Raw genomic sequence first — 13031 nt, 5'->3', positions numbered from 1 at the left:
CTGCTTAAAAAATGTACAAAATGTGCACGGAATTTTATTTTTAAGTTTAGAAAATATCTGGAATCTGATTGGTCTGATTTTGTTTTTATCCCTGAGAGACAAAAATATTTTAATGTGTGATGTTCCAGTGTTTCCTAAGGCTGGCTGCTACGGCAGTAGGACACCGTGCTCCTAGTTTTAAGTTAAAATAAAAAGTTTTTAAAAATACGAAAAAAAATAAATAAAAAAGGAATGTTCAAATTACCCCCCCCCCCTTTTACCCCATTGAACAAAAAATAAATAAAATACACGTATTTGGTATCGCTGCATTCAGAAATGTCCAATCTATCAAAATATTAAGTAAATTAATCCGATCGGTGAATGGCGTAACGGGAAAAAAAAAATCGAAACTCCAGAATTACATTTTTTGGTGATCAAAACGTGAGAGGCGATCAAAACATCATAAAATGGTATGAGTGAATACGTCAGCACAGGGCACAAAAAATAAGCCCTCACCCAGTCCCAGAACCCAAAAAATGAAAATGGCGAGAAAAGCAAAAAAGTTTTTTCATACAAATTTCCAAATATTTTTTTTTTAAAAAAAACCCTATACATGTTTAGTATCTGCGTACTCGTACTGACCTGGAGTGAACATGGTAAATCAAAAAAACTCGCAAAACAATTGTGGAATTGCACTTTTTCTTAGCAATTGCACCGCACTTGGAATTTTTTTCCCGTTTTCCAGTGCACTATATGGTAACATGAATGGAGTCATTCAAAAGTACAACTTGTCCTGCAAAAAACAAGCCCTCACACAGCCATATTGATGGAAAAATAAAAACGTTTTGACTCTTGGAAGAAGGGGAGGAAAAAATGAATTTGAAAAAAACCCTAAGGGATTACAAAAACCCATAATGCTTATGTGTTTTGGGTAGAAAAACCCTTAATCCAGCCAGTTAAAACCTAGCCTTTATCATATAGGTTAAAAAAAATTGGCAGAATTTGAACATATTAAAAACCTCATAATGCTTATTTGTTTTGGGTAGAAAAACCTTAAACCTTTGATTAAGAGTTTTTCTACCCGAAATGCGTGTTTTGTTTTGTTTTTTGTTATATGCACATTTGGCTATTTTTCTTATCCTATATGATTAAAGGCTAAGTTTTAACTACTCTATTTTGGTGCTGGAGAACATTCCCCTTTTGGACCATTGAGAGAGAACGTATTGTCACTAAACAATCATTTTCAATTTTACTACAAAGAAGTCATCTGAGCTCAGATCTGTGTCACCCAGGGGGAATATAGGGGACTCGGTACCCGGGCCTTTTACCTTGTTTGGGAGGTCACGGCAGTCGGCTTCCGGGCCCGTACTCTGGGTCTCTCTTTAAAAAGGGGTTTTAGTGTACAGTTTGTCTCGTGACGCCATCTGTGGTTTCCGGTAATAGTTACCGGCGCTGCTGCAGACCTCCGGGGGTGATGGGATGGCAGCTGGGATGTTCTTGCTCCCCACAGGCGGAGCGGGCCCCTGGGGCAGTGTAAGTGCAGATGGTGGTGATGCTGGGGCTTGTAGTGCAGGCGAGATGGCGCAGAAGAAATAACTGACGGAGGCAGTGCAGTGCAGTCATCCGAGTTTTGCTCACAGTTCTTAATCAAGTTCCTCAGGTACACTGTACGAGTGTCAGCCTCCGCGTCGCACTCCGTCTACCAGCCAAGGGGTTCAGCACTTTCTCAAATATATCAGGAGCGCTTGACGGAACCCCGCTTTCTTTATGTTCCTTACTAGACCGACTTCCCGCGCTGGGTCTTCTCCCTCCTGCCCTGCGCTTTCCCACACTCAGTCCCGATCGGGTGCTCTGAAGTCCCTCTGGGCAACCTGGAGTTCCCGGACCTACTTGATGCCCTTCACGGTGACTAGGGTGAGACTGTGGTGGCAACTGCACCATGAAAGTGCAGAAGCCTCCGATTTTCCAGCCGAGACCTGGAGTAACACGGCTGGTCCAGGGACCGGTGGCCTTCTTGCGGCCTGATCCCTCTGACACCTGGCAGATTCGGGGCGTATGGGTGCCGTCCTGCACTCACCGTACCCCCTGGGATCCATTCTGTAAAACGGAGCCTTCCTCCTCTGCTCCCCTCCTGGGCCTCTATTACTAGGCCCCAAACATGGAGTAGAGCTCCTGAAGAGACTCTGCTCCCCTTCTTTCTCTCACTTCCCTGCACAGTACTCCTCCCACCCTAAGATGGCTTCCCTTTATATATACCTCCTATTATGGTGCTCCCCTGTTCTGCATCCTCCACCCTCACCCACTGCTGGTTCCCCCTCTCTTTGGTTCCCCCCACTCCAGCCAGGGACAGGGCTCAGCAGAACACAGTGCATCTTGCCCTTCCAGCTGGTCTGGAGCAGTGTAGTGTTGAATGCGGGTGTTGAGGTCCCAGGCAGTACTCCCTCCTTACCTGAGAGAAGGAGGCACCACACCTCTGGGTGAGGTGCAGTACCTCTGTGGCGACTGAACCCCCAGGGGTGCCACAGATCCACCAACAATGTAATGAATCTCCAATATGTCCCCACCTGCAGATGTCATGGAAGAGCACGGTGACTCAGTGGTTAGCACTGTATGGTGGCTCAGTGGTTAGCACTGTATGGTGGCTCAGTGGTTAGCACTGTATGGTGGCTCAGTGGTTAGCACTGTAGCTTTGCCACACTGTGGTCCTGAGTTCAAATCCCAGCAAAGACAACATCTGCTAGGAGTTTGTATGTTCTCCCCATGTTTGCGTGGGTTTCCTCCGGGTTCCCCAGTTTCCTCCCACACTCCAAAGACATACTGATAGGGGAATGCAGATTGTGAGCCGCAATGGGGACAATGGTAATGTCTGTAAAGCGCTGTGGAATTAATGGCGCTATAGAAGTGAGTAAAATAAATAAATAAGAGACTGAATAAGAAGCCGAGATTCTGACAGAGAACCTCGAAGTCAGGTTAGACCGGGTGTTAGAAAGATAAACAAGTCAGGTCTAGACAGGCAGCGACCGGAGACACAACATTGTAGCTCAGTGACTACATGATCAAAACAGCCTCATCTACAACCGGGACATTGCTGGATTCTGCTGTGTATTCTCCGGAATAAATTAATATAGAAATGTTAACTTAATAATTAACACATTAAAAGTCATGGGATATGTGAGCGAATATAAGAAACTTTGAAAACTATATTACCGGAGTAATATGCTTCCTTCTCCACTTGAGACACTTCTTCTCATTCCCTTCCTTCTGTCCCTCACTACAGGAAAGACACAGACAGATGGCATTGCAGCATTGTAGTAAGTGCTGGATTCGGAGCTACACTGCTCAGTACTTCTGTATAATGGGCTCCTTGCAGTTTTAGCTTCTGAACAAATAGAGAGGAGAGAGCAGGAATCCTTCATGTTTGTGTGTGCAGTGTATGAAAACTGGAGAGGAAGCCTGCAAAGGGGAAACCTGGTGAAAAATGTTGAGCAGAAGTCACGTAATAGTGCTGTTTCACATATACAATCACGCGGTCACCTGAAATGACAGTTACACTTTAAGGTTTGCTGCATCTTAGAATGTAATGTGTTGAATGTGACATTGTTTTTACCAAACAGTAAATTTCAAAAAATATTGGTGAAATTGCTGTTTTTGCGTAGTTTTTTTTTTCCACCCCACCCCAAAACAATAAACATTTCTATATTATATCTACCCCCGAAATATCGCTAATTAAAGGGGTTGTCCACTTCTTATATCAGTAAAAACGTCAGCTCAGTGCGCAAAAATATAAGCCATCACCCGGCCCCAGATCCCAAAAAATGACAACATCATGGGTCTCGGAAAATGGCGACAAATTTTTTTAAATTTTTTTTTGACAAATTTCTTCTTTTTTTTTTTTACCACTTAAATAAAAAAAAACAAACCTATACATATGTGATATCTGCATTCTCGTACTGACCTGGGGAATCCTATTGCCAGGTCAATGTTACCATGCAGCGAACATGATAAATAAAAAACCCAAAAACCCAATTGTGGAATTGCACTTTTCTCGCAATTTCGACCCACTTGGATTTTTTTTCCCCTGCTTTCCAGTGCATGATATGATAAAATGAATGATGTATTTCAAAAATACAATTCATCCTGCAAAAAATCAAGACCTCATACTGCTATGTAGATGGAAAAAAAAAAAGTTACGGCTCTTGGAAGAAGGGGAGGAAAAAATAAAAACGGAAATTTGGGCATGACGTGAAGAGGTTAAAAGATTAAAGTATTTGATGCTAATAATTTTGGTAATAAACACACTCAGAGATCTTGTGGAGTCCATGCCTCCGAGGGGCAGAGCAGTTTTGGTGGCAGTAGGGGACTTACATAAGTTTGGTTAGGTAGTTTTATGATAGTTATTGCTGATCTGTTTATATCCTGATTCCCTACCTGCATATATACCATATATATGACAATAAAGTATGAGTATCTCTATGTTACCCAGTCCCTTACTGTACTGTAGGCATAAGAGGAGGACATGAGGATGGCTGGAAGGCGGAGGGACAATAAGGAGAATTTTGCCAACTTGTAGGCACCTATGGACTTGGAAACCCCCTGCTTTGTCCCCTTAATGTAGAAATTTCGGTTAGCTACAATTAAAGACATAGCGCAAGTGTAGGGGAGCACTTTGGAATCAGGCCTTGAAGAACCAAGTGTCCTCCAGGAATATAATATTAAAACCAGAAGGACCTAGCCATCAGAGTGAAGCCTCGCCATTTTGGTTTCCTCACCAGTAATGGATACGAAGTCTTCACCCACCATCGACTCCTTGCATTGCTACACAACGGCCCCCACATAAGTGGGTTTTTTTTCTATTAAATAATGGTATTTTCGAGTAAATTTCCATATTTTCAAAGTTACAAATGTGTTTGGTAAAGTGAGGGATCTTACCATCCATATTTCGAGGCTGGAGAGAAGGGAAATATCACGTATCGGATCTCTCCAGAGACCGCCAGAAATGCTGCGGCAGCCACTATATATACTGATGTGTTTTGCAGACTACAATATGTAAAATTTATAAAACGCTAAAAATTGATTTATAACGTCTTCCTACTCTTTCTAATAACATTGCAGAATCCCCGAGCGCTGGATATTTCTTACATTTTACCGGCAGATTCTTCTCACTTTTCTTTTCAAGGCCACTGACCCTAGCAATGGTCCCTCCGGTATGTAGCATCGCTTTGATGAGGACCTCATATCCACCTCTTCCTTCTCAGTAGTAGTAAACTTCATTACCATAGCCTGAAGCTCAGGGGTTGTTTGTTGAGGTTCTCTTGCTGTAAGATCCTTTAGCTGCCTGTAACACGGAGGACGCTCACTTCTCGTGACTGGTCAGGACAAGATGTCATGTTTTTCCATGAAGAATAACTTGTACTTTACATGTATTGCCAATTTTCCACTCTCTATTATCTAATTTTCAGTTGTCTCTGGCCTAGTGGGTAGAAACTAGCTGCTATGATGTCTACCATGAATAGCATGAGGTATTCATGCATTCCTGTCTCTCTATAGCACATGAATGAAGTAGCAGCACCATGAAGCACATTACAGAGCAGTACTGAGCTGTGTAGCTGTGAATCCAGCCCCAGCTGATCACTCCCTCATAAACATGAGCGCTTAGTTTGGGCCAGCGTTTATTAGGTCTCTGAGAAACTCCTCTGCCCGTGAATTAACTTCTGTTATTCAAACAGGTTAAATGTTTGAAAACTAACAGGTTGCATACCCCAGTGTTCTCTGTCGCAAAGCCCTTCATAGACAATAATGGGCCACCTGAACCCCGGATGTAAGTAGGTTCCACCTACTTTTAGTTAATGTTTATGGGGAGGTGGCTTACATGAGTTGTTCCCTCTCAAATATAATTCATCCCTCACTGCATTTTATTGAAAAAAAATAAACAAACCTTGCTGTACTCGCTTTACCTGGGTGTTACGATACTGGTGTAGTATTGCTGAAAACCAGTGGCTGGAGGAGCATGAACAGGAACAGCAAGCGATAGAAGAAGTTTTTGTAGTTAGCAAAGGGAGTTGAAGGAAGCAACCCGTAGATAGGTGAGAATAATCTAGGTAAGAATGTTCAGGAGCTTGGAGACTGGAAACTAGGCTAACAGCTAGACACAATACTCAAGCAATGAGTGAGAAATCCACACGGCTTTAAGTAGGCCCAAACAGGAAACAAGATGGATCCCACAGGTTCAGAATCTGATATCTTAGTAAAGGGCAATTGCAGAACACAACAGCAGCCCCCCGTGGTAATGAGTGGTATTGCAACACAATTATTGAGGTGAACAAAAGCAGCCACTAGTGGTCAAACTGTAGAAGGACAACTGGAATTCTGACACTGGGTCCACAGGTGAGCTTCCGCTGCTGCTTCCAGTATGTTGCATTGGCTGTGGCTCAGCAGCTCGGAGGTGGGCAATCCGTCTACATGGAAATACCCCACTCAGAGCCGATCACTGCTGTGCTGTCAAGGTGACATTATTGCAGCAGGCATTGCCACATACCGGGAGCAGCAACAGAGACTCGACGGTGGACCCAGGGATGGTGAGTACAGCGCTGATTGTATTTTTTAAAGAAAATGCAGGAATGGACAAATTATATTTAAAAGAGAAAAAAAACCTTTGAGTCGGTCATGAGTTGATTTCTAAAAGTGTGTTTGTTTTCAGGGATCACAGGCTGACAAATATTCCACAATCTTCCTTCCTTTGAGCTCCCCTGCTATCATCAAATTCTAGTTTTAGTGCCCCTTTAATAGTCTTGTGTATGGGTTTTCTTTGACAAGTCTCTTTTTAGCTGTCATGTTCCTCTAAAGTCCTTTTATCAGGGAATCAATACATGCACTTAACTTTGTTTCCTTTCTTTCAGCTCAATCCTTGAAAGAATTTGCTCGCCTACTCATTACTGTAGAGGAAGAAAGAAGGAGACTGGTAAGAAACATTTTTTTTTTGCATCGGAGTGAACCATAATCATCCGGGACTAATAATGAGCAGAAAAAAAAACAAACAAACAGCAATTGATCGCAGACTGTTACTTGTGCTGATCGACTTTAGTATGATTTGAGTTTCGGGATTTTTACTGCAATTTACAATGGAAATTCCTCCATTTGTAGAGTGACTCCATGTCTACCTTGCCAAAGTCACATCAATTCCATCCATTCTGTTATCTCTTATTCATATTGCTGTCCATTTCTTTGTAGATTCAATTAAAGAGGTTGTCTGTTGTGTACTACCACTTGTTACAATGGCGCTGTCCCGGGCATTAGGTGGTCACTCTGGGCTTGTCACTCTGGGCTTGACTTTTCTGATCCCGTGGCAGGGAACAAATTGGTGGTATGTGACCTTTGCAATCACCTATCATTACTGTAGAGGGCGTAACTGGCCATGATGATCATTTTTTTTTAACGGCCTTCAGGTTGATCTCGAGCCATGGCGACTTAATGGATGAACGATTTGTAGGAAGATCATAGAATCATAGACTGGTAGAGTTGGAAGGGACCTCCTGGGTCATCTGGTCCAACCCCCTGCTCAAAGCAGGATTCACTAGATCATCTCAGACAGATGTCTGTCCAGCCTCTGTTTGAAGACGTCCATTGAAGGGGAACTCACCACCTCTCGTGGCAGCCTGTTCCACTCATTAATCACCCTAACTGTCAAAAAGTTTTTTCTAATATCTAATCTGTGTCTCCTCCCATTTAGTTTCATCCCATTGCTTCTAGTCTTTCCTTGTGCAAATGAGAATAAAGATGATCCTTCTACAATGTGACAGCCCTTGACATATTTGTAGACAGCTATTAAGTCTCCCCTCAGTCTTCTTTTTTGCAAGCTAAACATTCCCAAATCCTGCAACCGTTTCTCATAGGACATGGTTTGCAGACCAGTCACCATTCTGGTCGCTCTTCTCTGAACTTGCTCCAGTTTGTCTATGTCTTTTTTAAAATGTGGTGCCCAAAACTGTACACAGTATTCCAGATGAGGTCTGACCAAAGAGGAGTAAAGACCGATAATGACTTCACGTGATCTAGACTGTATGCTTCTGTTAATACATCCCAGAATTGTATTTGCCTTTTTTGCTGCTGCATCACACTGTTGACTCATTTTCAGTCTATGATCTATTAGTATACCTAAGTCTTTTTCACATGTACTGTTGCTTAGCTCTATTCCTCCCATTCTGTATATGCTTTTTTCATTTTTATTGCCCAGATGTAGTACTTTGCATTTTTCCCTGTTAAAAACCATTCTGTTGGTTGCTGCCCACTGCTCCAGTTTATTTAGGTCTTTTTGAATCCTCTCTCTCTCTTCTCTAGTATTAGTTATCCCTCCTAGCTTTGTGTCATCAGCAAATTTAATCAGTTTACCCTCAATTCCTTCATCTAAATCATTGATAAAGATGTTGAACAATACAGGTCCCAGGACGGAGCCCTGTGGTACCCCACTTGAGACATTCATCCAGCTGGATGTGAAGCCATTTACAACCACCCTTTGAGTGCGATCACTAAGCCAGTTATGAATCCACCTAACAGTTGCCTGGTCCATTGCATACTTGGTCATTTTTTCAATAAGGATGGTGTGAGATACTTTGTCAAATGCTTTGCTGAAGTCAAGATATACTATATCTACAGCATTTCCCTGATCCACCCAGTCAGTGATTCTGTCATAGAAGGAAATTAAGTTAGTCTGACATGACTTGTTAGTTACAAACCCATGCTGACTCTGGTTAATCACTTCATTCTTATCCATGTACTTACATACATGTTGTTTAATAATTTGTTCAAAGATCTTTCCTGGTATAGAAGTCAGACTCACCGGCCTATAGTTCCCTGGGTCCACCTTCTTCCCCTTTTTGAAGATAGGAACAACATTTGCTCTTCTCCAGTCTTCTGGGACTTCTCCTGTTCTCCAAGAATTTTCAAAGATTATGGAGAGTGGTTCTAAAATTTCTTCTACGATCTCCTTCAGTACTCTGGGGTGTAATTCATCTGGACCTGGAGACTTGAACTCATTTATGTTAGCTAAATATTCCCTCACAATCTTTCTGTTTACAGATAACTTGGATTCCTCTATTCCTTTAAAAGGACAGTGAAGATCAGTTGATGTTACATTTTCTTTCTGAGAGAAAACAGATGCAAAATAGGAATTAAAAAGTTCGGCCTTCTCAACATCCTCTCTTACCATTTCTCCATTTTTATCCTGCAAAAATCCTATAGCATCTTTGACTTTTCTTTTACTTTTGACATACCCCCAAAATCCTTTTTTATTGCTTTTGACATCTCTTGCAAGCCTTAATTCATTGTCAGCTTTAACTAACCTGATACGTGCCCTGCAGGATCTGCAGACTGCATTATAATCTTCTTTAGATATGCCTCCCTCTTTCCATTTAATAAACATTTCTTTCTTTCTTTTTAGCATGTGTTTAAGTTCTGTGTTCATCCATCCTGGTTTCCTTAAATGCTTCCCATTCTTCCTACTTTTCGGGATTGTTAACGATTGTGCTTTGAGAATCTCATTTTTAAAAATTTCCCATCCTTCCTGGACATTTTTGTCCTTAAGGACATCCAGCCATTGGATCCCTCCTATTCTATTTCTGAGTCTCTTAAAATCTGCCTTTCTAAAATCTAACCTTGAAGTTTGAGTCTTCACATGTCTTCCTCCTCTAGTTATCCAAAATTCTATAATAGCATGATCGCTGCCTCCTAGGGTCCCAGCCACCTTTACCTCCTCAACCATTTCCTCCCTGTTTATAAGGATTAGATCCAAAGTAGCAGATCCCCTTGTTTTCTCCCCTACCTTTTGGAAGATAAAGTTGTCAGCAAGAGAGGATAAGAATTTGCTTGACCTGTTAGTTTTACTTGAGAGAGATTCCCAACAAATGTCTGGATAGTTGAAATCTCCCATGACCACTACGTCATATTTTTTGGAGAACTTGGTCATTTGATACATAAAGAGTTCATCCATATCTTCAGCTTGCCCAGGTGGCCTGTAGTAAATGCCTACAATGGTGTCCTTTCCGTTGTTCTCTCCTTGTATTCTTACCCAAATAGTTTCCACAGAACTCCCAGTCTCTGAAGCTTCAATCTCTGTGCAGATATACGCTTTTCTAACATACAATGCAACACCTCCTCCTCGTTTATCAAGTCTGTTTCTTGCAAATAAGTTGTATCCTTTTAGCCTTTTATTCCAATCATGTGTATCGTCCCACCAAGTTTCAGTGATTCCAATGACATCATATTCCTTTTCCTGCATTAGTAGTTCCAATTCTCCTTGTTTGTTGCCCATGCTTTGTGCATTTGTATAAAAACATTTTAGTTTGTGATTGGTTTCTCTTCCTCCCATATTTTTATTATTTAGATTTTTTTGTCTTTGTTCTTCCTTTCCACTTCCAGTAGCAGAGATCTCAATAGTATTTGTCAGCTGTATGGCTTTTTCTGGCCTTTTGCTTCCCTTCCCACATTGTTCTAGTTTAAAGCTCTTCTGATGAGTGTAGCAAGGCGACTTCCAAATACATGTTTTCCAGTCTTCGTAAGGTGCACCCCATCTCTAGCAAGTAGTCCATCATATAGGTAATTCATTCCGTGATCCAGAAATCCAAATCCTTGTTGACGGCACCATCGACGTAGCCAGTTGTTCACCTGTAGAATCTTATTCCACCTCATTGTTCCATGGCCATCCACTGGGAGGATGGATGAGAAGACCACCTGCGCTCCCAATTCTTTCACTTTCTTGCCTAAGTCTTCAAAGTCACTGCAGATGGTTTCCAGGTCCTTTCTTGCGGTGTCATTTGTCCCCACATGTATTAGCAGGAATGGGTAGTGATCTGTAGGTCTGAAGAGTCTTGATATCCTGTCAGACACATCTTTAATTTTTGCTCCTGGAAGACAGCACATTTCTCTTGAGGTTATGTCTGGTCTGCAGATAGCGGCCTCTGTTCCTCTTAGCAGGGAATCCCCCATGACCACCACTCTCCGTTTTTTCTTCACAACATTCTTCTTTCTCCATCCAGGAGGATTCTGAGGGCTTACAAGGTTATTCATTGCTGGCAAAGTCTTATTTTGCTGTATTTCTTCATGGTTCTCCTGCGTGAGAGCCTGGTACTGGTTCCTGAGCAGTATGGGTGCTGACTGCCTCTCGATCCTCCTGCTTCTGTGGGTCACATGCTTCCATTCCTCTGTTTCGTCAGGTGCAGTTCGAATTTCTTCTCTTTCTGAATCATGAAGAGATAATTCTGCTCTGTCTAAGAACTCTTCACCTTCCTTAATGATTTTCAAGGTAGTTAACCTCTCTTCTAGATTTCGCAACTTTTCCTCCAACAGGGACACAAGCTTGCATTTCTGGCATGTGAAGTTTGGCTTTTCCACTGGCAAGTCTGTGAACATGTAGCAGGATATGCAGCTCACCAAATGGCTCCTGGACTCTTCCATGTTCTTATTGTTAATGTTCTGAAAACAGTGAAAAAAGCTTAAAAAAAAGCTTCAAAATGCGTGCGCCGGTAGGCGCGCGCTTTACCGATGTCCTCTTTTCAGCTCTAACAGCCAAAATCCAGTGTTCTTTGAGCTCGCGGAGACTCTTCACTTACCCCAAAATGCAGTGGGAATATGCAAATTATCTCCTCAGGACTCCTCCCCTGTGCAAGCCTAGATACCAAGATCTTCTCCACCGTTATCTTGATAGTATCGAGAAATTGGGTTGCTTGTGCAAGCCTAGATAAGAATATCAAAGTCTTCTCCACCGTTATCTTGATAGTATCAAGCCATCGGGTCACTGGTCTTCCTCTTCACCATGTTCCTTCTGTTCTTCCGACCATGATGTCCTCCTGCAGTAATTGCTCTTCTAATATGATGTGTCCAAAATAGGCAAGTCGTAGCTTAGTGATCCTTGCTTTGAGTGACACGTCTGGCTTGATTTTTTCCAAAACTGATTTATTTCTTCTTGCCATCCATGGTATTGATAAGATAGATGCTCAGTGTGCAGCCTCATTCTATCGATTTTACTGATTAGGTCGGACAGACTGACCACAATGTCCTGGCTGTTTACCCAGTCTGATGGCTACAGAGTGTCCCCATACAAGAAGATGCCAATAAGCATTTTTTGCACTTCTATATTCCATTTATTTAGGAAAGACCATTAACTCAAAAACATCCAACTAATGCATTTGTCAAGAGTTTGATCTATCTTAAAAGTTTTTATGGAGCATCTCATCCTTGAAATAATATTCATTGATTCAACTATTTTGGTGCAATGGATCACATCTTAGTAGCTATCAGTTAATAGCATTGGACACCAACTCCTTTGATTTGACAATTTTTGGTCAATTCTAAATGCAACTAAAATGCAACGTCAGATAAAGAAATGTTGTACGGGAGTTCTGTGGTCAAGTCTGTGGTCACCATGAAAGACATTACCACATAGAAGAATCCCACTTGACCATTTGTTAGACTGAAAGATGACTGGATTTGGTGGTCCATGCATGTTAGTTGTAATGGCCTCCCAACTGTCTCTCATTGACGTTGAGGGACAGAAGGATGTGGCGTATCCAATTTTGGTCTGTCGATTATTTTGTTCTCTAAGAGATAAGCATCTTTCCGAGATGTCGGACAGTGGTCCTCTGATAGAGAACACAGGAGCGATCGGCAGTTGAGTTCTCCTGTGTATGAGAGAGTCCGGGAAGACATCTGCCCGCCGAATGTTCAGCCAAACTATCATTCGGATGACCGCCATCTCAAGTGTATAGGGGGCTTTAGATTTGGCAGAGCAGAACTGTTGGTCTGAGACAATTTTTTGAATGGTTTTCTTTCAGTTCCACCTACAGCATGTAAGTGCTCATTCAGACATCAATGATTTTCTTGTACAAGAATATCAGTCTGACTTTCATCAGCGTTTTTTTTATCAGTGTCATCAGAGTGTGGTCAGTGAGTCAGTTTTTACCATTAGAGTTTAGTCAAAGTTTCATCACTTTTTCTTGGATTTGAAACAAAACAAAAAAAAAGTTTCTCTATCTTTTCCTATCCAGCAGTCTGTAAAAAATGGG

General features: G+C 41.9%; 1 protein-coding gene across 1 annotated transcript in view; it reads left to right on the top strand.

Moving 5' to 3' along the window:
• The window catches only part of ARHGAP42 (Rho GTPase activating protein 42), a 343252-nt gene that overhangs the window by 109981 nt on the left and 220240 nt on the right, over positions 1 to 13031 (top strand). Inside the window, exon 3 of the mRNA XM_073662140.1 lies at positions 6876 to 6937. Coding sequence (XP_073518241.1) covers positions 6876 to 6937 — 62 coding nt within the window. The remainder of the gene's footprint in view (positions 1 to 6875; positions 6938 to 13031) is intronic.

The sequence above is a fragment of the Phyllobates terribilis genome, unplaced genomic scaffold, assembly GCF_046119375.1.
Source record: "Phyllobates terribilis strain yellow unplaced genomic scaffold, ASM4611937v1 Scaffold_2__4_contigs__length_985480577, whole genome shotgun sequence".
NCBI lineage: Eukaryota > Metazoa > Chordata > Amphibia > Anura > Dendrobatidae > Phyllobates > Phyllobates terribilis.
Note: the sequence above shows the minus strand (reverse complement) of the source record. Positions and strands in the feature narration are given on the sequence as shown.